Source organism: Falco biarmicus, chromosome 11 (assembly GCF_023638135.1).
Source record: "Falco biarmicus isolate bFalBia1 chromosome 11, bFalBia1.pri, whole genome shotgun sequence".
NCBI classification, from domain to species: domain Eukaryota; kingdom Metazoa; phylum Chordata; class Aves; order Falconiformes; family Falconidae; genus Falco; species Falco biarmicus.
Window position 1 is genome coordinate 8,620,168 of NC_079298.1, and position 14,782 is coordinate 8,634,949.

General features: G+C 50.8%; 2 protein-coding genes across 3 annotated transcripts in view; one reads left to right on the forward strand and one right to left on the reverse strand.

The window, feature by feature from the left end:
* SSBP3 (single stranded DNA binding protein 3) overlaps nt 1-5,654 on the forward strand; it is a 56,038-nt gene extending 50,384 nt beyond the window's left edge. For both annotated transcript variants that reach the window (XM_056355418.1, XM_056355417.1), the window contains 9 exons: nt 1,070-1,134; nt 1,245-1,293; nt 1,615-1,650; nt 1,858-1,912; nt 2,389-2,459; nt 2,999-3,077; nt 3,313-3,341; nt 3,525-3,626; nt 4,189-5,654. In XM_056355418.1, coding sequence (XP_056211393.1) covers nt 1,070-1,134; nt 1,245-1,293; nt 1,615-1,650; nt 1,858-1,912; nt 2,389-2,459; nt 2,999-3,077; nt 3,313-3,341; nt 3,525-3,626; nt 4,189-4,218 — 516 coding nt within the window. In that variant the 3' untranslated portion in view covers nt 4,219-5,654. The remainder of the gene's footprint in view (nt 1-1,069; nt 1,135-1,244; nt 1,294-1,614; nt 1,651-1,857; nt 1,913-2,388; nt 2,460-2,998; nt 3,078-3,312; nt 3,342-3,524; nt 3,627-4,188) is intronic.
* A 4,915-nt stretch (nt 5,655-10,569) lies between these two features.
* Nucleotides 10,570-14,740, reverse strand: MRPL37 (mitochondrial ribosomal protein L37). Its single transcript, XM_056355419.1, has 7 exons — nt 14,328-14,740; nt 13,940-14,123; nt 13,273-13,388; nt 12,560-12,745; nt 12,089-12,246; nt 11,359-11,562; nt 10,570-10,771 (listed from the first exon to the last, which is right to left on the reverse strand). Exons 1-7 carry the CDS (start codon nt 14,719-14,721, stop codon nt 10,694-10,696), a joined length of 1,320 nt encoding a protein of 439 aa, XP_056211394.1. The 5' UTR covers nt 14,722-14,740; the 3' UTR covers nt 10,570-10,693.
* Nucleotides 14,741-14,782: the final 42 nt, after the last annotated feature.

The following is a 14,782-nucleotide window of genomic DNA, read 5'->3' on the forward strand; positions in this document are numbered from 1 at the left end:
TCAAAACAAACTTTGGCATGAGCACCGTGCTCCGGTGAATCCTTAAATCCACGGAAAAATCCACGGCACTGAAGTACTGTACTTCAAATCCAGCTTGGAGCGCTCTAGAGGGGCTGTAAGATAGGAAATGGCCAGCCATCCCTCCTCCTGCCCTAGCATGGTTTTTTTCTCTAAATGGCAGAAATACAGCCCAAAAAGATGCATCGCAGCGGGCGGGGGAGGAGTTGGCAGCGCGACCTAAATCCAACTACATGTTGCCCAGAGGGCACAGGGAGCAAAGCGCAGACCAAATGGAGCGCGGCATTCAGGGGATTCCTCTTCCCTCGCTGCCTTGGGCTTGGCTTTGTACTAGAGCTGGTTTCAGGAGACGAGGGACGCAGATCTGAGGCTCCCAGTCCCAGCTGGAGGCTAAGCCAGGGTGGAAGGAGCCAGGAGATGAGCCTCGAGGGGCTGCCTGCCCTCGCCCGCTCCCCAGGGCTGCAGACCTGCTCCGGGGGATGTCGCAGAGAGCTGGGAAGCAACAGGAAAACAAGCCTGGCTTGGTTTTCCTTATTCCAGCTGTCATCCTGGGAGCAGGGGATGCTTAATCTCCGGGGGAAGCTCGTGCAGCCTTTTCCTGTCCTTACACTGCAGCAATAACCTTCCAAGCGACGCCTTCCTCCCTCCTCCTGCCCCTGTTTTCTCCTGCACAAAAAGAGAAACCCAAAGGGCTGCTGCTGGCACCCGGGGGCTGTGAGCAGAGTTGTCTCCCGGAGCTGGGAGGGGGCTGTTTTCCCTCCACCACCCTGGCATCAGAGACCGGGGGAGGGGGACACGACTTCAGGGCTCAGCTTGGCTCCCTTCCATACTCAGCTGCCTGGGTTTTTTATAAACATGATTGCTAATTGCCTCGACGTTCGTCATCATCATCATCTAATTTTTTTTATTTTTTTTTTTTTTTTAAAGCTCATTTTTGCAAACTAACCCTCTTGGGGTTTTTGTTTGTTTTGTTGGAGCTTTTTTTCCCTTTTCTTGTCTCCTCTGGTTTCCCTTCCTGTTGCAGCAGACTGACCCTTGGTTATCGTTGCAGAACTACGGCAGCGGCATGAGACCTCCACCCAACTCCCTAGGTCCCGGCATGCCTGGAATTAACATGTAAGGCAAACCCTGCGCCGGGGGCGTTTGGCCGCCAGTTCGGGATTTGCGGGACCGTATGGCTAAAACCACAACTTTTCTTTTTTCCCCTGTTTTAATTTTGACCCCAGGGGGCCAGGAGCTGGTAGACCGTGGCCGAACCCCAGCAGTGCTAACTCAGTGAGTATCTCATGGTCCTCGAAGCAAGAGCGGAGCTGCTCTGGGAGCCGTCCCGCAGATGAGGCCATTCCCCGTTAGCTGAATCCTGCTAACGAGGGGGTTCCCCAGCCTCTCATGCAGGCGCTGCATCTAAAGCTGGAGCCCTGCTCCTGTGCTGCTCTCCCTGTGGCGAGGTGCAGCGGTGGGGGCTGGCCGGGGCTGGGACCCCCATCCTGGCCAGGCTTGGGGGGCGGCAGGGGCTCTCGGCTGTGCACAGCTGGGGTCCAGCCCACGGGACCCCCAGTGCACCCCGCGGCTGAACTGGCTCTCTTCTCTCTGTAGATCCCATACTCTTCTTCATCGCCTGGTACATACGTGGTGAGTCCTGCTCCTTCTCTCCTGTCGCGGGGGTGCAGGGATGTTACGCCCCAGGGAGCTCGTGTGGTTTGGGGGGAATGGTGCCGGGGAGAGCGGCCAGGCTGGGTTTGGGGGTGTGAGGTCTGCCTCGGGGGAGGCGTTTGAAAACGTGGGGAGGTGGGTGATGTTCATATTCACGCAGCTGACCCCCTCTTTGTTTCTCTGCAGGGCCCGCCCGGCGGCGGTGGTCCTCCGGGGACACCCATCATGCCCAGTCCCGCAGGTATGAGCCCCCCGAGACCCCCCTCTCCAGGGCCAGCCCTCTTAAGCTCTTGCCTCTTCCCAGGCCAGGAGACCCCATCCATGGGGCTGTGCCGCCGAGCACAGGTGACCACAGCCCAACCAGTGACAGCCAATTTATGTAGCCTTTGCCTTTCTGGGAAGGGAGCAGCGTGGGCTGCTTGGCTTTGGGGTGGCCTTTGGGGATGTTCCTATATCCCCCTATGGATGTGTGTGCTGTGGGGCTCGGGAATTACCTCCCCGCGCTTCCCAGCCAGGAGTTGAATTATTTTTCACAGTTGAATTTCTGTGATTAAAAACTTTGTGGATCTTCATTAAATACAAATTAGCCAGAAAATGGTGGTACTTAGAGGGAATTTTAGGTGATAAAATACAAAAGAATGAGTTCAAGTGGCACGAGTTTGTTTTAATTAAGAAATGAATTAATCACCCGACTTACTGGGCTTCACTGTTCCACAGATTCAACAAATTCAAGTGACAACATCTACACAATGATTAATCCAGTACCGCCCGCAGGCAGTCGATCGAATGTAAGTCTGCTTTCTAATAATTTACATATCAGATACCATAACAAATCATAATTAACTTCATCAGTTGAGAGTAAAGCAGTTTAATTGATTTCAGCCATTTGTTACAAAACAGAAATAAAACAAACCATCAAAAAGCGATTAACTCTTCAGCGACTTTGTTAATTTTTTATGCTTATTAAGAGAGCGGCGGTCCTGCTGCTCCGGCCAGGATGGTGGCAGCTGCGTGCCCAGCGAGACGCTGTGTGCTGCGGGATGCAGGCAGGCTTACATCTCGCTAACTGCTGGTTGGAGGGAGCCCCCTGCGCTGCCAGGGGTCTGGGTCTGCCTGCACCTGTCTGGCCGAATTTTATAGCTGCACCCAGAGACCCACGAGCCCCCAGACATGCCCTGCAGTCCTGGGGGTGGATGCATCCCTCCTTGCGCCCAGCTCCGGAGGGATGCCTGGGGAGGGGATGGTCCCCAGGAGCCGCTGGGGCTGTGGCAGACGTGCGGGGTGATTTTGTGGCTGATTTTGGTTTTGTCGCCTTTTCCTTACGCAGTTCCCGATGGGCCCCGGCTCTGACGGCCCCATGGGTGGCATGGGTGGCATGGAGCCCCATCACATGAACGGATCGTTAGGTGAGTGCCTGCATGGGGGACTGTGGCTTGGGGAGCCCCACCATGCCTTCACTTCCTGGGGACACTGGCAGAGCATCCCAGTGCCTGCTCCCATCCCCAATTTGGACCAGTGCTCACAGCAGAGCCTCTGGCTGGAAATAGAAAGGGGGGTCTGGGGGGAGCGGGGCAGGGGGGCGCGGGGCCGTCGCTGCGTGCTCAGTAAGGCTGTTCTCCTTTTGTGTCCCCCCCTGTGCAGGGTCAGGAGACATAGATGGACTTCCAAAAGTAAGTGAGTTGCAGAGCAGGTGTGCGGGCCCCCCCTTGTCTTGGCACTGGGGTGCCGGTGTGACCCCAATGGATGGGGACACGTTGGGGGAATGTGACCGGGGCAGGCAGGGCTGTGTCCCGCCCCCACGGCATTTTAGGGGGCTCAGGGACCTGCTCACTGCCTCCCCCCATCTCCCACAGAATTCTCCAAACAACATAAGTGGCATTAGCAATCCCCCGGGCACTCCAAGAGACGACGGGGAGCTGGGAGGCAACTTTCTTCATTCCTTCCAAAATGACAATGTGAGTGCGTGCCTCCCTGGGGCCAGGGGGGACGGGACGGGGGGGTCCTGGCATGGGGCTGGGTGGGCTTGGTGGTGGGTGCCTTTTGGAGCTGGGTTGTGCTGTGTGTGAGCTGCTCCGGGACAGAACATGGGGAGGAGGGAATATGCTGGTGGGTGCAGGCTTGGGTGCTTGGCGGGACAGGGCTGTGCCGACGGAGGGGAGAGGATCCCGCAGGATGGAGAGGAGCCGGTGCAGATGCAGCCAGCTGTGCTGGCCTGGCCGATCCAAGGCACTGTGCGTGGCTGCAGACACCCCTCCTCTTCTTCCTCTATTATCAGCATATAGACGCGTGCATGTTAATTGTTTTAAATTGCATCTCACCCCATACTGTTCTGCTGATTCTCTCCCTGGAAAAGCAAGCTACAGAGCAGATTACACCCTGATAAATTCGAGTCTCCAGTGTATTCTATCCTCCTGATCCAATTAGGTTGCTGTGTAGTTGTCACCAGCCTCCAGCCCCCTTGGGTGCCTGGGGGTCTGGCCCGCCTGGTTTCTCACCTTGGCTCTGTCTCTCTTCCAGTATTCCCCCAGCATGACGATGAGTGTGTGATTTCCCTCCCCCTCCTCCTCTCCAGGATCAAGAGAGTCAGCTGCCGTTCGGAGGATCTCAACAAATTATGCAAGAAGAAGAAGAAGAAGCTAGGTGTATGGGCAGGGACACGTGTGGCGGGGGCCAAAACCCCAGGTTTAGTTTCATGCAATAAAAAGGCTGAACTTTTTATTCCATAAAACATGAAGGACAAAACTTAAAATATTTCAAGACATGACAAGACCCTTCTTTGTGCAGAAGGGTTTATATATGTACATGACACTTCTTTTTGGAAACAAACAGAAGCCTCTAGCACCCAACTCCGATCTCTTTGCTTTGTTCTTTTAAATAAAGACAGAAACCGAACCTGTTGTATGTTTGTGCCGTGCGACACCAGGAAGCTAGTCTAGATATGAAATCTCATGTTGTCTCTGTTGTAGTCATTTTTTTAAAATAAACTGGACAGTTTACAATGGTGGTTTTTGTTCAGAAGGACTGGTTGTTTTGGTTGATTTTTTTTTTTTGTTCTGTTTTGTTTTGTTTTGGGGGTTTTTTTCCCTTCTATTTTTGGGTTTTTTTGGTTTGTTTGCAGCACAACGCTTCCTCCTCCAGTTAACAAGATCTGCTTTGGGGAAGAGACTCCACCACCTCGTTATAAACTTGTTAACGCAGGTGACCCCTTCTAGGATCACATCCTCGAATGAATCGTGATCTTGCTCTCTGTGACTGTGGCATGCACCGTGTTAGTCTTTCCCCCCCTCTCTGAGTACAAGAAGAAATCTCTGTCCCTCCCTTCCCCAGAGTCCTTCAGCTGGTTCACTGCAAAAACCGATTTTTTTTCCAATTTCTTTTTTTTTCAATCCACTGAAAGAAAGGGTTAATCTGACCTGGGACTTTGAAACTGTGATCTCCAGCTAACTTTGGGGTTTTGGGGGGTTTTTTTATTTGCTTTGGGGGTATTTTGGGGGGGTTCTTTTCTTTAGAGATGTGCTCTTGTCAGGGTTTCACTCTATGATTTGGAACTGGATGGAGATATTTTTTAAGGAATTCTTGTTGTTAAAATGTAACCTTGCTATTCTGTAGGCTCGCTCTGTAATAAGAAAATAAAAATTAATGGCAAGCATCGAAGGCCCTTCCTTCTGGTGGGAGAGGAAGGGACGAGCCAAGGCGGCGGGTTGGGATCTCTGTACATGACACTACCCTGTAGTTTGGTCTTTGTTTTTCTCCAGCTCCCATTTCTGCTCCATGTATATCATATTCTGTAAAATATTCTCTCCCTTGGATTTGACCTTTGTGCGGATTATTGAAAGCATTGTATCTTGTTTCAGTGTTTTTTCTTACCTTGTAGTCTGGTTCGAAAATTACCGAGAGGGGAAAAAAAAATAATTATTATACATTGTAGTTTGTGTACGATATTTGTTGATAATGTTTTATTAAAGGGATGTCTTTTTTCCGCACCCCTTCATTGAAATGTTTTCGGGGAACATTTGGCTTGTTTTTATTATTCTGACTGCAAGACATGAGATGACAATTTTTTTTTTTTTAGCGTGTAATACGAATATTTTTTTTTAATGTTTGCCTTCTTTTTCCTAGGCATTTTAATTGTGCTTTACCTGTAGAAAGTCGCTGGGGAGGGAGGGGTGGGTGGGACAGGGTGGGTCTGAGGGTGTCAGTCTCATAGTTACAGTCAGGTTAATATTTTCCAAGTAATGCCGAGAAATAACCGAACGCAGATTTGTTGCATCGCAAATATACCTGGGGACTCCCCAAGGGGGTCATTTTTTTTCCCTTTTCCGCTTTACATCTTGTTCAGGGTTTGGGGGTTTTTTTCTTTTTTTTTCTTTTTTTTTTTTTTTTTTTGTTCTGACATGAGGAAATGAAAGGACCGGTTTTAATGTATTTTAAAATGAATAGCTAAATTATTGTCTTCATTGGTATGGGATGGTTTTTTGAATGAAATGGTTCTCCCTCCTTCTCCCCCCTCCCCCCCTCCCCCCCCCATGCTGTAATAAATATCAACATAAACATTTGATTTTGGTGCTCTGCAGTTTGTTCCTGGTGATTGCTGCCAGACTGGGGGGGGGGGGGGGGGGGCGGGGGAAGCATTTTTTTTCTGACCTTTCTTTTTGGAGGCTGAATGAGACCCCAGGTTTGGGATGCAGGAGTGGAGGTGATGCAGAACCAAGTGGGGGCTGGCACTGGGGGGGGCTGGCTGAGGCTCAGGGGGTGGATGGGGATTCTGCTGCAGTGCAGGACCCAGGGGACTGGGAGAGGTTTGGTTTAATGATGCTCGCTTGTGGTTTTGGGGGTTATGTTCTTTCTTTTTTATTTTTTTAACCATTTTGAAAATTTAGGTTTTAGCCAAGGAAAATGGTCATTCTTGCCTGCACCAGGCTGAGGATGTGCTTGCTCATGGCTGCAGGCAGAGGGGGGCTTTCTGGGGCTAAAAAGGGGGGGGTGTGGGGGGTGTGGGGTGTGATTATTATTTTTTTTTACCCTGTCTCCCCAGAGTTTCCTCGTTAGAGGCTGGAGGAGTTGGGATGCCGGTGTAGCGATGGAGGCTGGTGTCCCATGCCACAGGTTACGGATCGGGGATATCTTGGGAGAGGAGCTGGGTCCTGATTGCTCCCGTTGCTGGAGTCTTGCACTGCTGGGAGGTAAGCAAGGGAGGGGAAGGGATGCGAGTGTCACCTTAAAAAAAACCCATAAGATATAGCTATAGGTATAGATACAGATATAGATATGGGTATATCTAGGCTTGCAATGGGGTCTGCTGACCCCCTGCTTGGGCAATGGTTGGCTGCGGTGCAGGGCGAGTGTGTGCACCGTTGCAGGATCAAACTCAGCTCCAGGCTCTGAACCAGCTGCTGGAGATGGAGAAATGTGGGCGAGGCTGCCCCAGCTCCCCAGCGGGCAGCATCGGGGCTGCTGCAGCGTTTGGGGAGAGATTGGGGCTTTTTGGGTGTTTAGGTGGGTAGTTGCAAGTGCCAGGTGCTTGAAACGCTTCCGGGAGCTGCTGCCTGAGACTTGTTCTCTGCCTTTGACTAGTTCAGGCAGGATGCGGCTGGCTGCAACTGTGCAGCTTCTCTCCCTCCTTGCGGGAATGTTCAGGGGGAGCTGCAGGCTCGGGACCATCCTGGAGCTCGGCTGGTCCTGGGGGCTGCTCCTGGGGGCTGCTCCCACCCAGCCCTGGCACCCACAGCCACCTCACTGCTGCAATTCCAGGAGTGAGCACGCTGTGGTCACAGGCAAGGGGGGCAACACGTTGGTTGTCTGCTGGGTTTAGGAACCACCCAGAAAAACCATCGTGCCTGCAGAGCCCGTTAGCATATAATTAATGGCAGGGCCACAGCGTGGGTTGTGTTTGCACCCTTTGCTAGCTGCACAGGTGTGCCTCTGGGTTAACACCACAGGCGCCCTTGCGCGGGTTGCGCAGCTGTGCCCCAGTGTGGGTTTTGGTCCAGGCAATCACATCCCTCTGTGCTTTGCAGAAAGTAGTGTGCAAGCATTGTCCCATCATTTGGAAACATGACCCCTGAGGGTAATTAGTGGATGGTGATGAAGACCCCCTGCCCTCCCAGCTCCCTGGGGCCATTCCCGCCCATGCTGGCCACCCAGGCCCCACTTGGCTGCCCGGAGCAACAGGCAGTGATGCTGCCTGTTGTGGTTTCATTGCGGGGCATAGAAAAGCCCTTCCCCTTGGTTCTTACTGGGTTACAGGCTAATTTTATTAAACACCGCCATGAGAAACTGCCAAGTTCCCTCCTCTAAACGCCTCCTGAGCCCAACCTTAAGCATAATTGTCTCCCCCATTAGTTTTCATTAAATTAAATGCAGGAGGAGGATCTGAACAACCAGGGGCTCCAGTCTGCGCACAGCGTGTACTTGCTGGCATGATGAGTGCAGCCCGTGGAGTCGGATTTTGCACTGGGGGCAGTTCAGGGGAAGGTAGCGTGGAGTGGCAGAGCCCGATGGCACACCGTGCATCGTCCCCAGGGCAGGCTGGCAGCCCGGTTCTGCCCCAGTGGCTGCAGAGCTCTCCCCTGGGCAGCCAGGCACTGCCGGGTCTTCATCTCTTGAATCCCGCCGCTCGGTTCTTGCCTGTTCTGCTTCCTCGCCTGGTGTTCATTAAAAGTTAATGCCTGGCTCTTGGTCTGTGCTGAGGTAATGCCATTCATCTGCTGACGAGCCTTTATAACTTATTGATGCCAACCCAGATGTGCCTGTGTGACCCATTGTCCTGCCCTTGGTCCCACCTCCCTCAGCTGGGCCAATTCCATCAGGTCACACTGGAGGAACGAGTGGGTGAACCGAACCACGTGCAGTGCACTTGGAAAGACCAGTGGGACACCACGCACGTGTGCACGGCTGTCCGTAGCAAGGGGCTGCCTGCTTCACGGACCTCACACCGGCATCATGATGGACCAGCCTGAGAGCTCATCTCAGATGCCAAGCTGGGAGCCCTGCTCTGCCCTCAAGTTCCCCTCCTAGACCTCAGAGGAGCTTACTCAGCACAAGGATCAGCTGCTCCTTCTAGCAACATGCGAGTACTGCTGCTCCCCGCACTGCAGGTGAGATCAGCTGTGCCCTGAGCAAACCAGGGACACGATCTTGCACGCTTGCGCACAATCCCCTCATCTCAAGTGGCTTCCTGATGCCTCTTGTAACGTGCTGAAGCCTTATTCCCCTGCTGACTACCCCACATCTTACTGCTTCTGTCATTTGTCAAAATTGCCTTCATTCTGCCTTCATCCATCTCTCCCTATGCTGATGCTTTCTCTCTGCTCAGTCTTGAAGACAGCAGCACTCCAGCTTCACTTTCTCCTCTCCTACTGCCTGTCCTAACAGAGATGTCTTTGTTGAGAGGTAAAAGCATCTAAAGGGCCTTTGGCTCTTTCCCGTGCAGACCATCTTCACGCATTCCCACATCTACTAGAAGCATGCGAGGCATTTAATTTCTCCACCCACCCACCCCCTTCTCCACCGCAGCCACTCTTCTCCCGGGCTTCCTTAGCAAAACCGCTCTGCTCGGGCATGTCAGCACGGCGGCTGGCTGCCCTGCAGGGTTTCCTCCTTAAGACCAGTAATGACCCAAAGCTGGAAAGGTGAGGGCACGTCAGTAGTCCAAGGGCTGTTGCCTAGGGCTGTTTGGCAGGGTCCGTGTGACAAAGCAGAGCCAACAGCTGAGAAACACCTACTGGCACAGTCTCCACAGAGTGCAAGTATTAAAATATATTCCTAAATAACTGGGTGCAAAATACAGATCTGAGCAGACATAAATTGATGAGCTGAATTAGGCATCCCTTGAGAAGGCAGAATTAACATGATTTAGATCAATGCAATGCTTACTAGATTATTTACTTTTCAAGCATTTTCTCCTAACTATTGAGGGATTTGTTAATTTAACTTACAGCAAATGCATCCCAATTTTCTTGGTGAACTGTTGATCTTGAATTTGACTAGTGAAAATCTGTTTTCCAAAACCTGTGGAGTAGAGCTGTCTGATGGATTGAGGCTGCAACGCACAACTGGAGTGTTCATCCAGATGGTCAGAGAAGATCACAAAACACAGACCAGCCTCTGACACAAGACGCTGAAGCGAGATGAATTTCTTGGAAATACGCTCTTCTACACCTTAAAATAGCACAGGCTGTCCTATTCCTTCCCATGTGCTGGAGGGTATCAGTGCAGAACTGCAAAACATTCTACATTTGACTGAAGCTAATTTAGCTTTCATTTTACAAAAAACACACTAATCCCCCCCCCCATCTTAAAAAGAATACACTTCCTGCTCAGTTAACTCTGTGTGGCAGGAAGAAATTCTTCCTTTGTATTTTTAGCAGCAAATACTAGCTACCAGGCACCAAAGTTTCACGCTACATTCTACAACACTTTCCCAAAATGGCTAGGTCTCTTGATCCCCAATTGGGGGATGAAAGAACTGCAGTTCTATAGATCCAACAAAGCAATCTCACCGATTAAGCGCTTTGGGAACTAAGCGCAGGGCAGCACGACACATCCCAAAGCAGCCAGGAGTAAAACAAAGTAAAAGCCAGGCAGAATGAAAAAGGCTCGTGTCTCAGGCTCTCCCCTTGAAGCTTTGTAAGTCTCTTCCACATACACTGCATTCAGAAGTACTCAAAGCAACCTCGGAAAATAGGCTTGAGTCTAGCTCTGTGCAAAAGCACACCGAGAGCAGAACCTGCGCAGAGGAATAATGACTGGCTTATGTTCTTTCTAGGCAATGGTGGAAGAGTGCAGGAGGATGCATTTGATGACACTCTCTAACCTGAATCCAGAGGTAAGCCCCTAAAATGAAAGAGTTTCTTCATGCACAATTTGGTTTTAAAAAAAAACAAACACACACACAACTTTACTTTCAGTAACAATATAATTTATTTTTGAAAGTAAATAAATCCACCTTTAATTATGTGATGGTTCTGGCAAAGAGAAGCAGCAGGTACAGTTGGTGAAGTATTTTCATTTGAGCTGAATTTCACACAGCTCCATGCAGATACAGTGCCAGAAACTTCTTGAATGTGTCTGGCTGAAAGCCATATATTCCAGCGGGCTTCTGCAGAGAAAAAGACATGGATGCTCAGTTTGCAGTGAAGTGATTAATGTAGACAAACAACGGCTTTAAATATGCTTAAACAAGACTTCAGACGCGGTAGCTTCCAAATTGCGCTCTCCCTCCCCAGATCGGTGTGTGTGCGGGTACTTCCACTGGTATATATAAACCTCAGCCGGCAGAAACCCTTTGCCCATCAAACTGAAGACGCCCTCCCAGCGTTACCGGGGCTGACAGCACTGTGCTCTATTTACTCCACAGCAAAGCTGACAGTTGCATGTAAGCACTTCCTTCATCAGAGCACGAGCTGATTTTAAACAAGCATATCATGAGACGGTAGATTACAGATGGGGCTATCTTCATGCAGGAGTTCATATTAAACCCGGCATGCGGTTTGCATGCTACGTGGTACATCGGCACAACAAACACTCCCTGTCAGGAACACCTGCTTAAGTAAGAATGAGGCCAGTGCCTGTGTCAGGTCCCTTCAGCTGGTTTAAAACCTGAGCTGCAGCTCTACGGCAGCTCTCAAACCTCCAGCAGAGGTGAAAGGGCAGCATTTCCAGCACCATTTCCCAAATTCTGCTTACCACAACAACTCTCTTCTTGACTTCTGGGATACACTGGGCTTTTTCATACAGATTCTGATCAGAGTCAATCCAGACTAGATTTTTTATACCATCATTAGAGACAAGGTCTGTTGTATTTAACTGGAACACCATGAACTGGAATTGCTGGCCATCTGTGCCAATGCTTTGCACCACTACTGGCTGCTCCAAAACCTTGGGATCATTCTAGGAAAGAAGGTGGAGGGGGGGAAAATGTTTAAGAAGGCAGCTACTACAGAAATTGTATGAGTACTTGCTGATTCTGCATCTTCTACTCGGTTTAAAGCCAAGATTTTAATAAACGTATTGTTACCTTGCCCAGAAAATTACTCTAGTCAAACAAGTTTTGAATGTAGATTTTGTATTTTAATTAAAATTCTTCCTTCAGCCAGCAATGAAGAATCAATTTACATACTGAACTGTGGGATGGGTTAAGAGTTTTACAGTTGAACTTGCTCCCCAGTTCCTACCCATTACCACTCCAGTGCATGTCACATCACGAACACGCTCATTGCTGAGCGACGGTTTTCTGGATCAGCAGACATCAGTAACCATACCTGAAGGTTAGAGTTAGACCTCTGGACCGGGAAGCTCAGATCTGAAAACTACTGTAACATGCCACAGCAAGGGAACTTCACGACTCTTTCCACTAGCTGCAGCACTAGAGAAAGAACAAAGGCCGAGCAAGTCAGCAGCAGCCTCCAATACGTACCCCGTACAGCACCTTAGCCTTTGCCAGCGCATTGCCAAAAGCAAACATCAGCATTTTAGCACGAAGTTGTTCTGGTCTGAACCTGTTAGTACGAATGTTGGCCGATTCCAGGAAGAACAGAGTGTGAGGATGAGGGTACGGATAACCATCTCTAAAACCTAAATGGCAGATAATCATGTCAGAAATCGCTCAGTGAGAGACTGCACAACCCATGTTTTCTCCCATACCTTCAGGAACGGTTAAAAGTAATTTGCTGGGATTTAAGTTCTCCTCCACAGTCCTACTTCAGCCACAACATACTCACCCGCCACAGGTCTGGCGTGCTTGCACTGCAGACCCTGTGCCAGGCTCCTCTTCCCCTCATTCCCATACACTCGCTACCCACACAGGTGTCTCACAGAAGGGGAAGGACTCCAGGTTAACCTGAACACTTAAGTCTGACAGAAAATTATTATCTATGGCGAGATTTACCTGTATCGTTGAGCTCTTTGTACACATGCACTTCCTGAAGATCAATTGTAGGAGAGATGGGATAAAAAGTCTCCAGAACGTGTTCTGCAGTGGCCACTATCTCCTCCTTGGAGGCTACTGGTGGTATTGGGGTCATAGAGTTCATAAGTATTCCATTCAGGCCGCGGACCTGAAGGAGAGTGGATCCTGGGGAGGGAAATTAGGCTACAATCAAACACTGCTGAAATAAGATCAGGGAAAGACATATGTTTCCTTTTGGGCAGCAGCATTCTAGCAAGTCATTGTCCTGCAAGGCTCGCTCTCTTCCTCTCACCTTCAAACTCATCTTAAATAGTAGCTCAGCTGCAGGTTCTTCTTCTAAAATACCAATGTTAATTACTGATGTTAGTTTCTTAACTAAATATACTCAGAAAAAGATCAGTACGGATTTTGGACATAAAAAACCCCAAACCCAAACCAATCAGTTCTAAGAACCGGTTCTCTTCTCCCACCATCTTGTCGATATTGTTTAACACCCTAATAATGTCCTCGGGGCAAGTATCCTGCCATCATCCAAGGCTGCCCATGCTTACAGCACTACTTTAAACTGAAAGAATTACTTGGTTCCAGAAATTGTTTCATTTGCTCTAAGTCCTCAGCCTTAAAGCTAGCAGCTTTGTTACCCCTCATATTAATGAAAACAGATAAACCCTTCCACCACAGAAGCAACTAACCTCTTTCCCACATAGCTGCTACCTTGTAGTTTCTAGCCAACATTCTTTTAGTTAGAGAAGGGTACTTCGCAGACATTAACCGACATAAATGCACCAAGTCTTCAAACAGTACTGGGCTTTAAAATGAGGAGAGAAAAAAAACCAAGTTATATAAAAACCACAATCATAATGGCAGGCAGATGCTTCTGGGACATGAATGCTCTAATGTTACTGTATGCAAAACATACAATAGCATAATGTTTCCAAACAGTTAACACAGATTTTGGATTAATATCCCACACACCAATCCTTTTCCAAGTTGGCAGAGGTAATGCTTACCATTAGTTATTTAAAAAACTGACATTGCACATCAGTTAGAAGTAGACCTCAAGCTGAAACAGACTGCGGCCTGTGAGGAGCTTTAACGAAGAGTATGTGTTTACATTGGTCCTAGTATCAATACTCAGAACCGGGGCTTGGTTTTTCGTGTTCCTGTTGTTTGTTTTACAAGTTGACAACCTGATACAAAGCCTGCAGCAGTTGAATCTCTCCTCAACAATAGACTTTAAGTATGAATCTTCTTTGCAGTGCTAAAATCCCTGGTTCTTAAGTCACCTGCTTGACGACCGGCTTATCCTAAAGCCATAACCACGCAGCAGAATGGTCTTCCCTGTGACTGAGGACTTACCAATAATACTCTCTCCTGGGAACAACTTCTGTCGTGTGCCAGAGCCGTGCATGTGAGACTGCACGCTTTACCCCCTCCTCATAGTCCTCCAGCTGGTGAGCCGGGTTGTCAAGGATGCTCAGCACCGATGGTGGCAAACCTTCCACCAGCTTCGTCTTGGTGAGCCACTGCGCTTGCCGCACTCCTTGAAACAAAACCCAAGAGCAGAGGTGTTAGGGAGCCCGGGGGGCAGCGGGCCGGCAGCGCCCTTAGGCGGGGCAGGCCGTTCCCCGGCCGGGTTTATGGGCTGTGTAAGGAGAAGCCCTGGCTGGCGGAGGAGGGCAGGTGCTTGCACAGGCCGCGCTGGGGCAGGGGGCCCGGGCCGGGGCCGGGGCAGGCCGGCCGGTACCTTCCAGCAGGCGGGCGCGCTGGTGGCAGATGTAGCAGCTGCGCTCCTTGTAGAGCGGCATGTCCTCGTAGCGCGGCCCCCGCGAGTGCCAGCGGTCATGCCAGCCGCGGTCCCAGCGTGGGAAGCGCGGCCGGGCCAGGCCGGGCATGAAGTGCTGCCGCCCCGCGTACGTGATAGTGTCCAGCTCCACCTGCTCCCGCACCGGCCGCCGCTCCACCCGCTGGGCCAGCACCTCCGGCGGCGGCCCGCGGGTGGTCCAGGGCGTCCGCGGCAGCGGCCCGCGGTGGCGGCGCGGCGCGGCACGGGTGAGGATGCCGCGGGTGAGGGCGCCGCGGCCCCGCGCCGCCGCCGCCGCCGCCGCCACCCGCCTCAGCACCACGAGCCCCGCCGCCATCCTGCCGCCCCTTCAGCACCCGCCCGCCGCCATCTTGGCGCGCGCGGCACGGCGGGAGCGC